The 21,308-nt window shown below is 42.6% G+C and overlaps 2 protein-coding genes across 2 annotated transcripts; both read right to left on the bottom strand.

The window, feature by feature from the left end:
• Nucleotides 1-9,526: 9,526 nt before the first annotated feature.
• On the bottom strand, nucleotides 9,527-10,832 carry gjd6 (gap junction protein delta 6). Its single transcript, XM_034079420.1, has one exon. It carries the CDS (start codon nucleotides 10,830-10,832, stop codon nucleotides 9,630-9,632), a length of 1,203 nt encoding a protein of 400 aa, XP_033935311.1. The 3' UTR covers nucleotides 9,527-9,629.
• Nucleotides 10,833-16,245: 5,413 nt separating this feature from the next.
• Nucleotides 16,246-20,983, bottom strand: tssc4 (tumor suppressing subtransferable candidate 4). The gene is given in 4 exon segments (XM_034104595.1): nucleotides 16,246-17,572; nucleotides 17,574-17,590; nucleotides 20,818-20,875; nucleotides 20,979-20,983. Coding segments are annotated over 4 exon segments (1,050 nt in total). The 3' UTR covers nucleotides 16,246-16,602.
• Between the last annotated feature and the right edge of the window lie 325 nt (nucleotides 20,984-21,308).

Below are 21,308 nucleotides of genomic sequence, written 5' to 3'. Positions count from 1 at the left end.
GGAGTGCAAATACAATTTATTGAAATGTGAACTAAAAGTTATCAAGCATGAACCATCACAATTTTTTTTAAATATAAACGAAATAATATACATAAGTTACACTAAATGTTAATATGTTAATTGACAAGCTAGGCCTGTGCAGGTGGTAACAGCTATGCCCAGCATGGGCTAAGTTCTGTAGGTGCAGCTGGTGCAGGTCCTCCTCCCTCAGGCCTGGTCCTCCTCCATCAGGTCTGGTCCTCCTCCCTCAGGCCTGGTCCTCCTCCCTCAGGCCTGGTCCTCCTCCATCAGGCCTGGTCCTCCTCTCTCAGGCCTGGTCCTCCTCCATCAGGTCTGGTCCTCCTCCCTCAGGCCTGGTCTTCCTCCCTCAGGCCTGGTCCTCCTCGCAGGGAAAGACCCTCAGCCCTCTCCGGCCAAACCAACAGACAGGACGTTCATAAAGCTGAGGTCTCCCCCAAAGTCTCTAATCATCCATCCTGTGAATATGAGAGGGGAACAAATAGTGTAATAGTTGCTTTGGACAATAAGAAATATAAAGTTAACTGTTGAGTTGCTCAGTTTTTTAGATTGACAGGGTTTAATAATACAAACAAAAGGAGAGGCACCGTAAAATAAAGATTGGTCTTTCAATAAATTGTGTTTTTGTCTTTTGAATTGTTTGTCTAAAGTCAAGTAGCTAGAACTGTTACTTGTAGTTTGAATGATACAGTCTGGTTATAATGTGTGGAGGAGGCATCACAGGTAAGAGCACCATTTGTTGTGTTCCATCCTCAACAAATGCACAAAGATTGATGTGTGTGTGTGTATTTATCTACTATTTCTTGAATCATTACCGTCAGTCCAAAACAAGAGATTTTGTTTTATTAACATGTTTTTAAAACATTATCTCTTTTCCACTACACTATCTTGAATACTTTAGTTTTTACCTCTCTACATTTATCTAACAGCTTTAACATTGTAAAGGTGTCACTTCGGACTCTGGGTAATTATGACAGCATGTCCTACTATTTTGAGAGTTTGAACAAACCAGACCTTCATCTATTAATGTAGAAAATAGTCAGCACATTAAACCATTATGAAAGTAATCATTAGTTAGCTCAAAATGAGCTCCAACTACAACAGTTAAGTCAACTCTTGCATCGGTAATAACAATAAAACAAATGATATAATATAATAGTATAACTTGTGTCTACTTTAAATACTTTAACAACACTTTCCTAATTATACTAGCATACTTTTACTAAAGTAACATTAACATGTTTAAATGCAGGGCTTTTGTAAGAGAGTATTTGTATAGTGTAGCATGGTCTACTTGACTTATCTAACCGAAGTGATCGTTACGTTACTTTGCAAACCGTCACCCCCCCCCCCCACACACACACACACACACACACACACACAAAAGGCAACCCAGTCTCATGGCATTTCGTGTTCACCGAACACGATTTTTAATCTATTGATTCGTGTTCACCAACACGATTTTTCCGTGTTGCACAGCACGATTTTAAAAGCAATGTATTTCTACTGGTAATGTGTTTCGTCCCTGCAGCACGTCTTTTTCTCCGGTCGGGTCGTGGGAGACTGGAAGCTGTGTGGTTCATAAAAACATGTTCTTACTCAATATCAAGCCACAGTTATTGCTTTTATTTTAAATCGTATAATTTCGGACTTTTGTTGCTGTCTGTGTGGAAAATAAATGGGGCTCAGAGCCTCAGGATACTGAAATCTGTATTTTTTAAATCTGTTTTTCCTTCTAATTTGTTATTCTTTTCAAAATAACACACTGTTATTTACTCACCAATAACACACAATTATCCTTGCTTGTATTTATTGGTTTAATTCCATAATCTCTGGCTTTTTTGGCGTCCGTCAGGAACTGAATTTCAAAATAAAAATAACCGGAAACAGACTGAGGCTGCTTCTCAGGTCGATTAAATGAAATCCTTGCTTCCCTCACTTGCGTCGTTTCCCTGCGTTTAGTCCCTCCCACCAGGGAAGCATGGAGGGACGCAAGGAAACCACGAGAAGCAGGGAAATGAGTTTTAAGAGCAATGGGACGTCCTTTCCTCCGGAGCGTCACGTGAAGCGACGTCCGTTTGTGATGACACTGCACAGCTGTTCGTCTGGCAGCAGCTCTGTCCCCGTTATTTCCACAAACACCCCCGCCTCTGTTAGTGCACATTTACTGACATAAACATTAGTATCATCTGTTGTAGATCCAAATACATGAAATAAAATAAGAAGTCATTCTCAAAAAAGATAAACGCCATTCTTAAAATGTATTTAAACGAACAATAGTTTGATTAATATTGATTAGAGTGCACAATAGGAATACAATTCCCGTCCCGTGAGGTTCATGTATTTTCTTCACTCCGCTGGGGTATTGCTCTCATGTCAAGAAGCATCAGATCAGTGCATGCACTGCCTCGTCCAATCAGTGAGTGATACACAGTAAGGGGGCGGGGTGAGTATCTGAGGATTTCATCGGAGGATGGTTTGGTGGTTCCTCGGTTATCGCTCCTCCACGATCGCTCCTCGCTCCTCGATCCTCCGGCAGAAATAAGAGCCATGGGACGGTACTCAAGATGGCGCAGGCAAATCAACTTCTGGTGAGACCGAGGACCGAGGAGCGAGGAAATGAAAATAGTCGACCTGAGAAGCAGCCATAGGCATTTCGAGCGATTACCCAAGATCCTCAGCTATGGTTTAAGCTCGCTGATTGGATATTTTAGCCGCAATGCATGCTGGGATTTGGTGTTTATAAGATATGAAATCCGGAAAACATTTTAAAAGAATAAAATAATACTTAATTCCGAGTGTTCTTGCTTTTCTCTTTGAAAGTCATCACATAACGGCATTGTAAAACACGGTTCGGCTGCATTACATATTACAGATCTGCCGTAGTTCTTTATTTAGAGAGCCCTGATGAGAAGACCTTTGGAAAAACTGGAAGAAATGCCAAGGAAACTGAATACTTGACGTGGATCATAAATATATCAACAATTAAACAACATCTTCAATTTCTCTTCACACAATACGTCTCCTTGCAGTATCAACACTAATTCGGCTGACTTTTACATTTGATATAATTCATAGATAGGTTATATTTACACCATAACGGTGCACAGCTGATAGAAAAGGACTTTACTGATTTTCTTTGAATATAAGAATGTAAATACTGAGTCTGAAATAGTATAGCAATACGCTGTAAAATTATGTGAATGCATGAATAAAACTACACATCTTCAGATGTTGTACATACATAAGTGTCCTACACTAATAATTCAAAGTTATTAAGGCTGTGTGTACCGTGTGTGCACCGCCTAGTGGTTAAAGCACGTATTGAATTATTGTTTTTATGTGTTATATTTGATTAAAAAAATATTAAGAGTACATACTTTCATAGGGGGAAAGTAGAAGGTCAATGATAGAAATATAGAATATAAAAAATCTAGAAGATACTATAAGTGATCTCTTCAATAAAACAGTTTACAGATATTAATAGGAGGAGGTGCAAAACAGAAAAACGAATTAACCTTTATTTAAACATTGAATAATACTTTAGATTTTCTTTTAAATAACAAAAAAGCTTTGGGGGTATCTACAGATAAATATTAAGCCTGACAAAGTACTTAACGTCTAATATATTGCTTTCCTGCAATGTTAACTATGTTGAAGCACTTATTTTAACTGATATTATACACATTCATTATTCTCTTATGTATGTAGATAGAATAAGAAATGTGCAGAATATGACAGTTTAATGGTGGAGGTACACACATATTGATAGATGTCTTGTAATGCACTGTTGAGGAACCTGTGACCCAAGTTTTTCATTCATTGCATAACTACACCGTAGTTGTGTATGATATGTCAATAAACCTTTGAAAATCTTGAAAGGGATGTGCAAAATAGCCATAATATACAGTCTTTAATTAACTATTAGTAGAGAATAACGAGTAATGAATATACTTTATTACTCGTTTCCATTCATGTCAATTGCAGATACATGTTTAGTCTTCTCAAGCACCAACTATCAAATATCTCTCCTGATTGTTGGCACTTGACAATCACCTTACCTGAATTTTACTCAGGTGTAACTAAAGTCTGATTTAAGGGTTGTTTATATTTCACATGATTAATCAGAATCTGCAAAGTAACTCAAATAAGTGTAGTGGAGTAAAAATACCAGGTTAACCTCTGAATTGTAGTGGAGTAGAATTACAAAGTAGCAATGAGCTGTCATGTGGGTATATATTAATGCTATATATTAATGCTGCGCATTATGGACACAAGCGATTTTCACCCATTTATTAATTATATGTTTTACATTTGATAACACCAATGTGTTTAATACTGGCAACTTCCAATTGTGGTAAAAACGAAAACGTTCAGTAGAGACGTCCCATAGAACATTTTGCGAAACACAATAGCCAGCATGTGTAGTTCTGGGGGGGTGTTCGATTCCAGTTTTGGATAGTCTGGCGTGGTTCGTTCCATTTCACACAGCTGTTTGACGCTCTGCGTAACCTTGGCGCACTGCCACTCCAACATCCAATCCCAGAGCTTGAAGATTAATCACGGGGACTGTAGTCCTAAACGATAGCTGGGGATTATGGGTAGTGTAGTGTCTTTGGCCATCCTAAACTCCTACGTCTGTTTCCGGTTATTTTTATTTTGAAATTCAGTTCCTGACGAACGCCAAGCACGAAATTATGGAATTAAACTAATAAATAAAAGCAAGGATAATTTAGTGTTATTGGTGAGTAAATAACAGTGTGTTATTTTGAAAAGAATAACAAATTAGAAGGACAAAAATATTTAAAAAATACAGATTTCAGTATCCTGAGGCTCTGAGCCCCATTTATTTTCCTCACAGACGGCAACAAAAGTCCGAAATTATACGATTTAAAATAAAAGCAATAATTGTGGCTTGATATTGAGTAAGAACATGTTTTTATGAACCACACAGCTTCCGGTCTTCCACGACCCGACCGGAGAAAAATACGTGCTGCAGGCACGAAACACAGTAGGCTTGTTTGAGACAAGCGAGACCTGCGCAGTTGCGATCAACGTCTTGCTAGTGCGTTGCATGATGGTTAGTCATTTTGTCCGACTTGCTCTGGAGGCTCGCCCACATGAGACGTTGAAATCTCGCGGGACAAAGACGCCCGCTGCCTTGAGAGCGAGGCGAGGCGGCGCATTTCCTCTCCACGGGCTGCGGAAGCGAAATGCTTGATGGGAAACGACTCGCTGGTATCTCGAGCTGAGCGCTCATTGGTGGTTTTTACCCGTGCTGCTGATGAAACTCTCCAATTGGCTCGGCAAAAGTTTGTTGTTGTTTTGTGTCAGTTTTACGTCGCCACATCCATTCCCATTTTTCATCATTGTTCCACAATGTTTATCATCATGAAATTAATATCTATATATTTTATACTATACTTGCACTGCTTACCGTTTTCCAGTGGCGAGCCGTGACTTTTATAGCTAGGCCCTCTGACCCCCCCTGAGCCATCATGAACGAACTTATGCTAATCATAAATCTATCGATCATAAATCTATCGATTAGATTTATGATTCGAAAATAAAAAAAGTAGGGTAGACATGTGGATATTATCCGGCTGAACAAAACGTGCATTTATCTAACAGATAAACACACAGACCTTATTTCCAGCTATTTTCCAAAATCCTATGGAGAGATCCCGTTGCCTTCTGTCGAGGGAATCCGAGCGCAGCCTACTTCCGGGTTTTAGGTCGCGTCACTGCATCACTGGCATAGACCAAGCCCCCAGGAAGTGCGCCGGAGTCTGATGAGAATATTCGTGCTGGCCAAACGGCGGTACTACACTTCCGTTTGGTTGCTGGGCCCAGAAACACTTTTTCCCATTGACTTACATGGGGAAAGAGTGGTCTGTAACTCGTTGGATAATTTTTTTTAAACTAAATAAACAACCCAGTATGAACACTTGTATAGCCCTTATTAAAAACATTCGTTCCTCAAGTTGTAAAATGTGCTAATAACGTTATTCTGAGAGTTATTTCCCTCTGCATTATGAACGCCCATCTAACCCACGGGACCGCGCTGCCCGGCACGTTCAAGTTACGTGTTCAGCACTACATGAGTTTCTCTTTACCCACGGATGCACAATAACAACGGACCATATCGCCTTACTGCCAGCCCACGGAGCTGTAATAATGGATATATTGCACATGTTTGCTGTAATTCATCATTTGTAAAATATTATACTACATGGGCTGTATGATGTCAATCTTGTTCCGTAAATGTTGTATTAAATAAAGTTAATATTACCGACGTAGATTAACGTTCCTGTAGCTTCTTATTGCACTAACAAGCTTATTGCACTGTATAAAATGTTATACTACATGGGCTGTATGATGTAAATCTTGTGCCGTAAATGTTGTATTAAATAAAGTTAATATTACCGACGCATTTAGCATGCAATAATTCTTTCATGCTAAATGAAGCTCTGTTGGATATCACTAGATCCTGTTACAGCATAATATAAGTACATAACGATTGATGTGTACATTAGCATAATTACTAGCTAGCCGCTAGCTGCTAACTGCATAATAACAACCCATTACCATGCTGTCATGAACGCACGGTGCTGTTACGTGTATGCAAATTGACGTGCTTGATGTGAACGAGCATGTTGGTTAAAGTTGCGCATGCGCTATGAGCGCACATACGGGTACTTCTCAGGCATGCCGGGTAATCTGTGACGTTTCACTCTCTCAAAAGTTGGGCCATTTTATCATCATGCGCTAATGAGCAGCTCTCATAGGAATTAATGAGGCCCCGCCTCCCACGCTGTATCCAGTTCTTATTATACATCCATGGCATAGACCTCACAGCGGGCGGAACTTGTCATAAAGTCCACGAAAATAAAGCCCGCCCATTTAGAGGGAAGATATGATTGGTCAATTGTACTGTCATGTGACATTACTCTCTCGTTGAGTTACTATAGCTGGCCCTCTGTGAATGTAGAGAGGGACCAACAAGCTCTCCTGTCTTCACATGACTCGCAGAGACGGCATTTAACCCTTCACATTCCAACTGAAACTGAACAGGCAGATTCCAAGGATTTATTTCTTTGGAAATGTTATTTGAAATACAATTAAATCAAGTTATTATTTATTTTATGTTTTCAAATATAATTTTTTTAAATATCTTAGGCCCTCACAGAGGGCCTAGAGGGCCCTGACGGCTCGCCACTGCTGTTTTCATACTTTATATATCTTAGCATATTCATACACACTATTCATACTGCTCACAGGCTGATATCTAGTGTATACATACCCCTCACTGTTTATTCATCATTCAATTCATTATATATTTTATTCTGTAGATTGTGAACATTACTTTTCACTTTACTGCTTGTTGCACCTGGTTAGAAGCTAAACTGCATTTCGTTGTCTCAGTACCTGTAATATGTGCAATAACAATAAAGTTGAATCTAATCTTGAGCAGGAACAAATGTATTTACTTAGTACATATCTGACATTAACGATTAAACACATGTGTGCATTCTTTATAAATGCAAACCGAGTCAAGCGGACTCCGGAGGTGGCGGTATGCACCTTAAAGTTGTTTGCAATCCGCCAAAAAACCGAGAGAAGAAGAAGACGAAGCCGACTCTGAGCTGTCCGACTTCAGGTGAGCTTTTTGAGACCTCCCCCGGCTGCGATCGACTATTCTCGTCTACTTTCGAGGCGAGGTGCAGCGCGTCTCAAACAAGCCTATTACCAGTAGAAATACATTGCTTTTAAAATCGTGCTGTGCAACACGAAAAAAGGGGGAAATCGTGTTGGTGAACACGAATCAATAGATTAAAAATCGTGTTGGTGAACACGAAATGCCGTGAGACTGGGTTGCAAAAGGACACGGTAACGTTGTGATTCACTTCAATTAATGATAACTACGGAGCTTGCTAACAGCAAGGCACAAGGCTACTTCACTCATTTAGCTAGCTAATGTAAGATACAAATGTTGTCGAGCCCTCACTGCTTGTAAAATAAAGAGCACAAACTGACTACTTACCCCACTGTTCTCTGTAATTTTTCTCCCGGGTTGTTGTGATCACATGACTGACAAAGCCTTGCTCTGATAGGCCAGAAGTCGGTTTGATTGCATTCGGGCTCGATTGCTTATCCTGTCTGAGTAGCCCGGATGATGCTGCATCGCCATTTTTGCCGTCGAATTTTATACACCAAAATTGTGCATTCGAATTTGTTTCACTTGCATTTTCGGGATCTGAATTTGAACATTCTAATTTTTTTAACTTCAATTTTTACATTTTTATTTCACACATTTTTTTTTCAAAGTAATTATTTTCAATGCTATAAATTCGGTGTCTAATACAATTCAAATACTTCTGTCTCTTGTTTTCTTCCATAGACGTGCCGTACGCACTTCCCTCGCCGGTACGCAATGTTTTATGAATCGGAAAATGTCTGTACCTTTTTTTGCTTTGTACTACATAAGCAACCTTCCCATGTGAATCCTACGCACAGCGTTATAACTGAGGCCCCAGGTCAGGGCACAAATCCAGCTTCATAAAGACATCATATTGATTTATTCTTATACATACTGTATACACTCAGGTTAGCATATATTTGGTACACTAGGAGCAGCTAAAAACAGATAACTGCAATCAACTTCGTGTCATGAAGAGACTAATGTTCAGTTTTTGCTGGAAATGATTCACAGAGGTGTTAATTTAGCTGATGCTGAAGCTGCTGGTTCTGGAGAATTGTGTTGCAATATACTGAGAGCTGCTTCTGATATTTAGTCCATATCATTTTTTGTTATTTTTGCCTACTTTTAAAGTATTAGTAGAGTTACAGACGGGAACCGAAAGATAGAGAGATGTATGACATTCAACAGGGTCCCCGGCCTGCAGTTACACAGTACGCGTCTTAACCAGCAGGCCATTGGACGACCCAGTTACCCTCACTGATACACAGAGTGGACAAGACATTAGAGAACTGTAATCGTGTAATGGCATAGTCCAGACTCAACAATCACCACAACATTGAACTAACACACTTCTCTTGAACAGTTTTAACCAAACATGAACCCTATTATCTCCATGAAGGCGGATATACTGCAGGGCCTGATAACACTGTATCTGACCTCAGAAGTCTAGCCACTCCGTCTATGTTATCCGTAACCTAGTGTTACACAACTCGTTGGTTCATGTTTTTTGTGGGCATCCAAACGTTTATTTCTAATAATCCACCAGAACCATATTTATTCTCGAAAGCAATGTGCTGGTTCTAGAAAATATAGACTAGGAAGGTTTTTATTTTAACATCTTTGTGTTAAAGAAAAAGCCTTTATAAAAGTGTTAAAACATGTCAGGAAATATCCTCAACAAATATGTTTTAAAGATGTTACTGAAATATACCACATCTCTATGCTGTGAACATCACAACTTTAAGTTTGCATAGCTACTTTAAAAAAAAGTAATTAAAGAAATGTGTTTCTTTGTTTTTCGGGTGAACCAATCCTTTAAACTTTTACATTTTGTTCGGTTCTCTAAATTCCAAAGTGAGATCCTCTGTAAAAGAAGTGAAGGCGGCAACATGTTCCCCGTGTCCTCAGATCAGATCCAGACCTCGGCACTCATCTGTTTGGACTCTCTGATCACCCTCTTGCTCTTCACTGGCTTCCTCCCCCCTTTCTTAGAATCTTGTCTCTTTGGGGGTTCCGGTCTGGTCTCTCTGACCCCCTCAGCCTCCCTCATCCTGCCACAGTTCACAGCACAGGTCCAGTCAGGCTGGTGACCCACCACCAAGTCCAAAGTGGGCAGAGAGGTGGTGCTGGTCCCGTCTCTGAAGCCTAAAGAAGGTGTGAGAAAGGGGCTGTCAGGAGGGAAAGTTTCATAGCCTCTCTTCATACCGGGACAGACCCCCCAGGACCCCCTCTCCCTCAGCTTCACGGCCTGCCGGATCTTTTTCCAGCCCAGGTGGTTGAGCTCTAACACGTTGAGAATTATACAGAAAACTCCCACACAAAACATAAAGAGCAAGAAGATGGTCTTCTCTGTGGGCCTGGACACGTAGCAGTCCACTGCCTGGCTGCAGGGGGGGGATGTACACAGGAAGTGGACAGGCACCTGGAAGCCAAACAGCTTCCACTGGGCCAGGACGAAGCCCACCTCCAGGACAGCCCGTAAACACACGTGGAAGATGTAACATTTGGACAGAACTCCTCCAGAGACCACTTGAGCCTCCGCACCCCCCTCTCTGAGGGCGCACGCTTGGGCATGGCTCAAGGGCCCCGTGTTGTTTGGGCCCTCCCTTTGAAGGCTCTGGACGTTGATGCCCTCCAGCACATCTGCCAGGCTGTGACCCAGATGCTTATGAGAGCGGATGGAGCAACTGTCGGAGTCGCAGCTCCGGTCGTACACTTCCTGTCCGCCACGGCACCCTAAGTCCGGGTCCCCCTGCCCTGGGACCCCGGCTTGTGCAGGCCCCTGCCTCTGGCTGGCGCGGGGCAACTTGGACAGGTTGTGCCAGGTGTAGATGATGAAGCAGAGGGATGGCGTGGACACACTGATGATGTGGAAGACCCAGAAGCGTGGTTGTGAGATGGGGGCGAAGGCGTCGTAGCAGACGGTGGAGCAGCCCGGCTGCAGCGTGTTGCACACGAACATCTCCTGCTCGTCAGTGTACACGTCCTCAGTCGCCACGGCAACGATGAGAAGCCGGAAGATGACCATGACCGTGAGCCACAGTCGACCAATCATGGTGGAGTGCTGGTGGACGGCATCCAGGAGACGTTTGAGCAGGGTCCACTCCGTCATGGTGGCCTGAAAGGAGCAGTTTGATGGGACCTCTGCTCCTCCTGAACCTCTACCCTGTTGGACTCAGAACTGAATCCACCTCGCAGGAGACCTGATCCGGGATACACTCATGATCTACACTGCCTTCTGTCTTACCCTTCTGATGTCTTAGCCTTAAATGACTCTAATATCTGAGGCCCTTGCGCTACCCTGCTTTCCGTCTGACTGTCCTCCAGCACTGCCTGGCTGCCTTCAGAGCCGTGGAGCCATGGCAAGAGGGAGCCACCCCGTCTTTCACAGATAAGGATGTCCACTTGACATGAGTCACTTGGCACGCTCAGTTCCCTCTTGTCTTTAGGATCCATTTTAAAACCGTTCGACATCAGCCTCCGTCCGCTGGAGGACCTGCTGATAGTGCCAGCTGATAGAGCGCTCTTCACAAGGCTGTCCTCTGAAGCACACGGGCTCTTCCTTTAATGGAGAGGCATGTTTTAAATGACGACTGGTCCAGGAGAGCAAGGTCTCCTCAGACTCTGGATAGCACATACAGAACGCTGTTAAAGACAGCATGGTGTTGGTGTCGGGACACACGGCTGAGCAAAGTCATTACGAAATCTGATTTGGAAACAATTTGACTTTGCAGACAGTCTGGTGAGGACTTCTGAACCGGGGCTTGTTTTGACTGCTCCTCTCCAGCCACTTGCCAATTCTCTTATCTGTGTTTTAAAAAAAGACCCTTGAAAGGTCTGTTAGCATCGAATCGTCCCCAGATAGAACACTGAGAGACCCCCCCCTTACTTCAAACAGCCGGATGAGTCTCAGAGCTCTGCCCACCTTCTATTTATGACATGAACAGAATCATTTGGTGCAGCGTTAGTTTCAGCCGTTAGACATTTAGAGAACTAAAGTAATAAACTGCTCACCCTGACCAATCACTGCCTGCCGTTAGCAATCATGTTTTATATCCCAACACATGTTTCGGAGCTTTAACATCAACACTGCGTGTCAAACACCCAGGCTGCTAATTCATTTAGGTGAGAGGGACGGAGCATGTTAATAAACCTCAGTATAAAACATATTAAAGTGCTATGCAACTTTTGTTATCTGCATAGTCCTTAGAAAAGGTAACACAAACTTCACGTGTCCTCAGATACATTTCACACCTACATAACAAATATATATGTTCACTATCCATCAATCAATCAATCAATCAATGTTTATTTATATAGCCCAATATCACAAATGTTACATTTGTCTCAGTGGTCTTCACAGTGTGTACAGAATATCAGTATGACAATACGACACCCTCTGTCCTTAGACCCTCACATCGTACAAGGAAAAACTTCCAAAGAAAACCCAGTTTAAAGGGAAAAATGGGAGAAACCTCAGGGAGAGCCACAGAGGAGGGATCCCTCTCCCAGGACGGACAGACGTGCAATAGATGCCGTGTGTAAATTGAAAAGATAATACATTTGCAACATAGGTAGTCCAAATGTTTGGAAATGCATGTGTGTATAATAGGAAGATGAATCCACGAGGATATCCATCCAGGACCTATGATCCAGGACCACAGCCACGACTCAAGATCCAGCGCTCGCGATCCAGGACACAGGACCGCAGGATCATCCATGACTCCGGATCCCAGCGTATATAGACACCAAAAAGAAAGACATTTGGGGAAGCTGGGTTAATGGGAACATGAGAGGACACAGGTACAGACAGAGAGAAGGAAGAAGTAAGATGTCCCCCGACAAACTAAGCCTATATCAGCAAAACTAGGGGCTGAATCTAATCAGCCCTAACTATAAGCTTTATCAAAAAGGAAGGTCTTCAGCGCACTCTTAAAAACGGATAGGGTGTCTGCCGCCCGAACACAAACTGGAAGCTGATTCCACAAATGTGGAGCTTGATGAGAAAAGGCTCTGGCTCCCATTGTACTTTTAAAGATTCTAGGAACAACCAACAACCCTGCATTCTTGGAACGCAATGCCCTAGTAGGACAGTAGGGTATAATGAGTTCTTTAAGGTAAGATGGCGCCTGCCCATTAAGGGCTTTGTAGGCGAGAAGAAGAATTTTAAATTCTATCCTGTGTTCTATAGGGAGCCAGTGTAAGGCAGCCAGAACAGGAGTAATGTGGTCCCTTTTCCTAACTCTGGTTAGTACACGAGCCGCAGCATTTTGAATCAGCTGAAGCGACTTGACTGACTTCTTGGTACTCCCTGATAATAAAGAGTTACAATAATCCAGCCTAGAAGTAACAAATGCATGGACTAGTTTCTCTGCATCGTTTTGAGGCAAGATATGCCTGATTTTTGCAATGTTACGTAGATGGAAGTAGGCGGTCCTTGAAATTGATTTTATGTGGGCGTTAAAGGATAAATCCTGATCAAATATAACACCAAGATTCCTTACAGTCTCACTGGAGGCCAAATTAATGCCATCCATAGTTAGTATATCTTTAGATAATTTGTTTCGTAGATTCTTCGGGCCAAGTACAATAACTTCAGTTTTGGTCGTGTTTAACATCAAAAAGTTTAAGGTCATCCACGTTTTTAAGTCCTTAAGGCAGTCTTGAATTTTATTTAGATGATTAATTTCATCAGGCTTGATTGATAAATATAGTTGAGTATCATCCGCATAACAATGAAAGTTTACAGAATGATTCCTTATAATATTGCCTAACGGAAGCATATATAATGTGAACAAAATAGGTCCGAGCACTGAGCCCTGTGGCACTCCATGGCTAACTTTGGTTTGCGTGGAAGATTCATCGTTAACACGTACAAACTGAGAGCGTTCAGATAGATAGGACCTAAACCAGCCTAAAGCAGTTCCCTGTATGCCAACTAAGTGCTCTAGTCTTTGCAATAGGATATCATGGTCGATAGTATCAAATGCAGCACTAAGATCGAGCAAAACAAGAATAGAGACAAGTCCCTTGTCTGAGGCTATTAGAATATCATTTGTGACTTTAACCAGAGCTGTCTCTGTGCTATGATGTGTTCTAAAGCCAGACTGAAAATCTTCAAATAAATCATTGTTTTTTAAGTAATCACACAACTGTTTTGCGACCGCTTTCTCAAGAATTTTTGAGAGGAACGGAAGATTAGAAATAGGTCTATAGTTGGCTAAAACCTCTGGATCGAGGTTGTGCTTTTTAAGAAGCGGTTTTATCACTGCTACTTTGAATGATTGTGGAACATAGCCTGATAATAAAGACATATTCATAATATTGAATAAAGAAGTGCTAATTAATGGAAAAACTTCCTTCAACAGCTTAGTTGGAATTGGGTCTAACATGCACGTTGATGGTTTAGAAGAGAGAATCATTGAATGTAATTGTTCAAGGTTTATGGCTGAAAAGCATTCTAGTTTCCTATCTAGTGTAATATTAGAACTTACGATTCCGGGAGCTGTTGATAACACTATACTGGTCAAAGGCAAGAGGTCATTAATTTTGTTTCTAAGAGTAACAATTTTATCGTTAAAAAAGCACATAAAATCATTACTACTGAGTGCTAAGGGAATAGAAGGCTCAATCGAGCTGTGGCTCTCTGTCAGCCTGGCTACAGTGCTGAAAAGAAATCTTGCATTATTCTTATTCTCATCTATTAATGAAGAGTAGTAGGCTGCTCTCGCTTTACGCAGTGCTTTCTTATATTCATTGAGAGTAATATGCCAAATTAAACGAGATTCTTCAAGTTTAGTGGAACGCCATATCCTTTCAAGTTGTCTAGACTTTTGCTTTATTTTGCGGGTTTCGGCATTATGCCATGGAGCTAATCTATGTTGTTTTATTTTCTTCTTTTTCAAAGGAGCAACAGAGTCTCATTTTATTCGCAGCGCATCTATAGCACTATCAACAACATGATCAATTTGGGGTGGTGTACATTTTGTATACGTTTCCTCCCCTACATGCAGACATGCTATCGAGTTAAGTATTGGTTGAATCTCTTCCTTAAATGTGGCTATAGCACTAACAGATAGGTTTCTGCTGCAAGAGCTTTTGACTAATGCTTTGTAGTCTCGTAACAGTACTTCAAAAGTTACTAAGAAATGGTCGGATAAAGCAGGATTATGCGGTTCGACTAATAGTTGCTCAATTTCAATACCATAAGTCAGAACAAGGTCGAGAGTGTGATTATAACAGTGGGTTGGTTTATTTACACTCTGACAGAAACCAACAGAATCTAATATAGAGTTAAATGCAACAGTAAGGCTATTTTTATCATCGTCAACATGAATATTAAAGTCACCTACGATAATTACTTTGTCTGTTTTAAGAACCAAAGTTGATAAAAACTCAGAGAATTCTGATAAGAATTCTGAATAAGGACCTGGTGCACGGTACACTGTAACAAATAAGATTGGCTGCAAAGTTTTCCAGGTCGGATGCGTAAGACTAAAAACGAGGCTTTCAAAGGAGGTATAATTACATTTTGGTTTAGTATTGATAAGTAAACTTGAGTCAAAGATTGCTGCAACTCCACCTCCTCGACCCGTGCCTCGAGCAATATGAGTATTGATATGGCTGGGTGGAGTGGCCTCATTTATGCTGACATATTCTTCATGTCTCAACCAAGTTTCAGTGAGACAGCATATATCAATATTATAATCTGATATTAAATCATTTACCAATATTGCTTTAGATGCTAGAGATCTTATGTTTAAGAGACCACATTTAATCTTCCTGTTTTGTTGCACTGTAGTAGTTGTTACATTTACTTTGATTAGGTTATTATGTATGACACCTCTATTAGGTTTTACCTTAAATTGTCCTTGGGCAGACACACACACCGCTAATATTGGGTATTTTATTGGGTTCGGGATTCCTATGGATGACTGCCTAAGAGAGAGCGCAGAGAAGCGTGTAAGACTGCGACTCCGCCTCCTGGTCTCAACTCCAGTTTGTCATGGATTAAGTCCACAAAGCCCTGAAATGTTTGCCGAATTGAGATCTGCACCTTTCAAAGTAGGGTGAATGCCGTCTCTCTTAATCAGACCAGGTTTTCCCCAGAAGGCTGTCCAATTATTTACGAAGCCCACATTGTTTGCTGGGCACCACCAAGACAACCAGCGCTGAAATGATGACATGCGGCTATACATGTCATCATTGATCAGATTGGGGAGGGAACCAGAGAAGATTACGGTGTCCGACATTGTTTAGACGAGCTATCCATATTTTGTCAATGTTTGGTGTTCTCACCCAAGACTTGTCGAGGAGATAAAGGACGCCACACTGCTGACTGGATGGACTTGATCTAAAGGAGCCTCAGTGAGTGTCATCCACCGCAGGATTGAAACAAGTTCTAGAGACATTCAATATTTCATCTCTGAATTTGGGAATAAACATATTTTCTCATTTTCAATAAGACATTTTTTTTATCAAAACAATAGCCGTGAATGTTTTTTGAAAGGATGACAGAAAACATATACAAATCAATATTTTTTATTTAAGACTATTCCAAAATACAGAACATGCAACAAGACACTTTAAGACAACACTGAATGTAATCCCTCCAGGTTCAGCGCTCAGTTCAAACCCCACAGATAACAGTTAACATGATGCAGTCACATGGCATGTGATGTCAGACGGAGGCTGCGGCTCATTGAGCTGATGCCAACACCACGTCTGACTCTCAACAGACAACACTTTACATTGGAACACAACAACAGGAAGCCGACTGTACTGAGTGGTAGCCGGCCCGATGACGTGGAAACAGACTCCAGAGCGCAGTGTTGGCTGAAGCTGCTCTGAGAACAGTAATGTCAGCACATTTAAATGAACGGTCAGTTGTCCTCCTGTCCTGCGCTCGTCCTGTAGTTCTTACGCTTGGTCTTCCTGAAGGAGGGGACGTCCTCCCCTTCCGGCACACCTTTCTGCACCTTCTTCTTCTCCTCTGCCCCCCCCACAGCTGCCCTTGTGTCTTTTTCCTCAGCATTTCCTCCCCTCTGCTCGGTTCTCCTTGCTTCAGCCATTTCTTTCTCTTCTCCGTCATCCTCGTCCTCCAGGTGACTGAGGTGTGTGTCCTTCTTCCTGCACTCCTCTTCCTCCAGGAGCCGGAGGAGGGCCTCCTTATCTCTGCCCGTAGCAGCTGTGGGGGGATCTGCAGGTTGTTCCTTCAGCCCGCTGGGTCTGGAGAAGATCATCTTGTGTTGGAGGTCTGAGTCCCCAGCACTCTCCTGCGGCTCCTTGCTCTGCTGCAGGCTGGACAGGAAGGTGTGGGCGGCCCTGGTGTTGCCCTGCTCGCTGGTCTCCGTCACATCCTCCAGGCTGTAGCGGGTCCAGCGCTCAGGGTGCACCAGGTAGTCGGGGACTCCTCTCTTCTTCGCTGGTGTGGGGGAGCTGGGCGCAGGCTGGCTCGTCTTCCTGCTGGGAGGTGGAGGCAGAGGACGGGCGAACACTCCGTCTGAAACGGGGCGGTGGTTCTGAGCGGAGGAGGAAGAGGAGGAAGAGGCGGAGGAGGAGGCGAGGCGGGCCACACTGTCCAGACATTCAAAGATGCTGTGGCTGCGGTTTGAGAAGGCCGAGCCCCCTCCTCTCAGACTGAATGGACTCTGAACGAGGCGTCCAGCGGAAGGAGCAGAGAGCACAACCTCCCCCCCATCTTCATCATCATCATCGTCGTCGTCCAGCTCGGGGTCAAACGGAGCACTGCTGAGTCCTCCTTCAGGCTCAGATTCATCACTGGCAGACAGCTCGTCTAAGTCATCCTCGTGGTCACCGCCATTTTTCTGATCACTCATCTCAACTGCAAGGCTCGGCTACATCAAAGACCTGCGGAGAGGGGAAGAGGTCAAACTGGAGCAGCAACCATAGACGAGGAGTGGCACGTTCACAGTGAAGCAGGGTCCCTAACAGCACACATCTAAGCCAACTCCTTTCTAATATGCAAAAACACTGCAAACGTGCGTCTATGATTCTTTTTAGTATTTTCGATCTTTCCAATCCAGACGAGAGATCTCTCTCTCCCGTCTGTGTGTGAAGGGGCGGGGCAGTTTACACACACACACAGCTGCTACATGCAGCGCACACACACTCAGGGCCGGCCCTCGGCATAGGCAGTATAGGCGAATGCTAAGGGCGTATCAACCCATAGGGGCCGCCGGAAAAAAAAGAAGTTAGAAATTAAAAAAATATTTTTTTTTAAATTTCATGACACAATTTCCCGATTTTGGATCAACAAAGTACATCTTATTATCTTATACTAACAGAACTACGTATATATTGCGTACAGCGCCCATAAACTATGGCACCCCTCCAAATCAAGTTGAACTGGCCCAGCCCCAGTAAAAACCAGAGGTTTATGTGAAATTGTTCTTTTTTTGAAATAATGGTTTTAGTGTGCAATTATAGGTTTTAATTTTGTATTTGTATTAATTTAAAAATAAATCAAACTCCCAAAAAACGTACACAGCTTCTGTGTGCTTTTATTAACATTGGAATTTACTGTGTAAGCGGCCGCGGGGGGGAGAGCTTTAGAGAGCTCTCTCCTGAAAGACTGAGCGGCTCTGATAGCCTCAGCTCAGTGAGGTAAAGGCACACCTTTATATGATCATTATAGTTATAAAAAATAAGAGAATAGGTGAAAAACAGGTATAAAATACTGACAGTACAAAAAAGTTGTTATTAATAAACAAGAATACAGTTTGAAAGGGGAGTGATTTGTAAAATATCCATAAAGAAAATCTGCTTACAGTTCTGTTTCATATGGGTGTTGAGAGATGTATCCATATCTCCTAATGTTGCTCTCAAAGTGCACCAGATTGATGCTTTTAACTGCAATATTAAAAAAAAAAAAAGTCTTCCCAGGGGAGCATGCCCCCGGACCCCCCTAGAGGACGTGAGGTCCCCCCCCACTTAAATCATGTTCACATGGATAGGAAACTAAATACAGTTACACACATCTTGTGTCAATATCTTTCTGTGTTGGTGGTCATGCCACACCGTGCACGAATGAATCATAAGGCGCGTTCACACTGCGGTACTTTTCCCACAAAGGTTCATGCGAACTTAGTTCATGCGAACTCTTTAGTTCGCGCGAACTAAGTACAGATCGCGTTCACACCGGAAAAAGCCGTTGACGTCACTTCTTCTTCTTCTGCTTTGGGTTTACTGGCAGGCCGCAAACCACTTCACGGCGTATACTGCCGCCCAAAGTCCCCGGCCGGAAGTCCCCGGAGTTGGGGAAGGCTTCAGTAGAAGCTGCTGGGAGTCCCAGCAACTTCTACTGAAGCCTTCCGAGTAAATCGCCAGCACGCCGACACCTCCTCATCTCCACCGCTCCCATGTTTTATTTTGTGTTGCCATAAGTTAGTCTCTCTGCGTTTCTGCGCTGGGCTAATGCTAATAATGCTAATGCTAATAATGCTAATGCGAGGATAATAAAATGGCGGCTTCACAAAACTTTTTGGGAGTTTTACGGGGCGTGGTTTGCAATCCGCCCAGCCAATCAGAAATATAGCTCTTTTCTCACAAAAGAGCCCCTCGAAAGTCCCTGCTCTCTAGCAGGGACTTTCGAGCGGGTAAAAAGGTTCGCATGAACTACTTTTAGTACCGGCTCTTTTTGGTGTGAACGCGATCATGAACTAAGTTCGCATGAACCTTTGTGGGAAAAGTACCGCAGTGTGAATGCGCCTATAGTGAGTGTCTGCATTTGGGGGGGGGGGCGCCAGCTAAAATCTTGCCGAGGGCGGCAAATTGGTCAGGGCCGGCCCTGCAGCTGCTACATGCAGCAACACACACGGCGGAGAGAACGCGCTCCGAGGTGTGGTTAAACTTCACCCGTCTCGATGTGGACAATGCTCGTTACCAAAAGTGCAATAAGAGTTTACCATGTAAGGGCGGTAACTAGGGATGGGTATCGTTTGAAATTTATCGATTCCAGTTCTTATCGATTCCCCATTTCGATTCCAAAATTGTAAAAGAAAGAGGTCAAACGTTTAGATAACAAAAATATCTTTATTCTTTTAAGCTTTAACTGAAATTGTTACAAATAAAAATATACATGCAATACCAATGTATTGCACAATAGCTGTGCTTTATTTTAACCGAGCTATGCCTGTGGCGAGCTATTAACAGGCATTACACTGTGCCTTGTCTTTTTCTTTTTTAGTGTAGTGGAGCTTCACTTCAGAGCGTTTACCGCGACCCATCTTTGGTGTTATGAAGTGACTGAGCTCGTGAACTGTCTACTGGAGGGCGGGGGAGCCTCGCTGTGGGGCAACTGTGGACCTCTGTCGCCTGTCAGCGCAATTTACATGATGCCGTTTAAAAAATGAAGGGCGGTGCCGGCCGTCAGCGTACGGAGCCGGTCGTTCTGTGATTCTCCAGAACACACAGATGGCCAGTCCCTGTATTCCACCGGGTCACCGCGGCGCAGACGGACCCGCTGGAATACAGGGTCTACCGCGTTTAGGAACCGTTAAGCAGAACCGAAATTGTGTATTTTGTATGGGTACCCGGTACCCGGCATTTTCTTATCGGTTCTCATCTGGAACCGAGTTTCGGTTCCCAACCGAAGCAATTTGTCTAAACATTTAGCAAAAGCGCACCACATCCAGACGGAGGAATGCACCGGGTTCCACTGTCTTTCAAGCAGCTCTGTAGCCCCATCCACGAGTAACGTTTCCACGTTAGGTGTTATGTATGCTAGCAGCAACACACCGAGTTAACTACATTATACAAACATGGGTTAATGATTAGAGGAAACAGAGTTATTTATTTTGTTAAAGTTTCAGCTATTCTGTTTACAGTTCTGTCACACTATTTAATACGATTTGTTAAAACACTTTTGTTTCTTTTGATGTGAAATATTATGTATTTCATTTAAATAAAAAGCAATGTTAATTTTGTTCACAATTTGTTTAGTTAGTTGACCTTCTTTTTCTCTCCAAAAGAACCGTTAAAAGACCGGATTGATAAGCGGTATCGATCAAAGTAGTAGAACCGTTAAAACCTTAACGATAGCCTGGTGTACTGTGAAGAGTGTGTGTGCATCATACCATGCTGGTGCTGCTGTTGTAGAGTCCATGTTGTCTCTGGTGTGCAGAATCACTGGCTCTTTATGAAACACACTGTGTCTGATCAATCTGAGATTCAAAGCAAGAACATGAGAAGCCTTCAATAAACAACACACAATGAAATCAATATTTCCCCCTCACACTGCATTATAGACAGGAAAACACCTGCAAATAAGTAAGTAGGGATCCACCCCCCCCCAACTTTTTTTTTAGCTGATTTGAAATGTTCTTCCAAGACATATTTGGATTATACATTTATATACACGATTCAAAGGTTTTATTGATACATGCACTACAGTGTAGGTTATGGAAATGAAAATCATCCCAGGCTCCTCCAACAATGCAATATAAATATATATAAGAATAAACCATAGAACAACACAAATGCAATACAATTCAAACTGAAATGGTGGATTTGTGTATCCTTCTGTGTGCATTCAGTAGGAGACGCATCCATAGTGAATATGACCTTA

The sequence above is a fragment of the Pseudochaenichthys georgianus genome, chromosome 3, assembly GCF_902827115.2.
Source record: "Pseudochaenichthys georgianus chromosome 3, fPseGeo1.2, whole genome shotgun sequence".
NCBI lineage: Eukaryota > Metazoa > Chordata > Actinopteri > Perciformes > Channichthyidae > Pseudochaenichthys > Pseudochaenichthys georgianus.
This window is presented reverse-complemented; position numbering and strand designations above follow the sequence as displayed.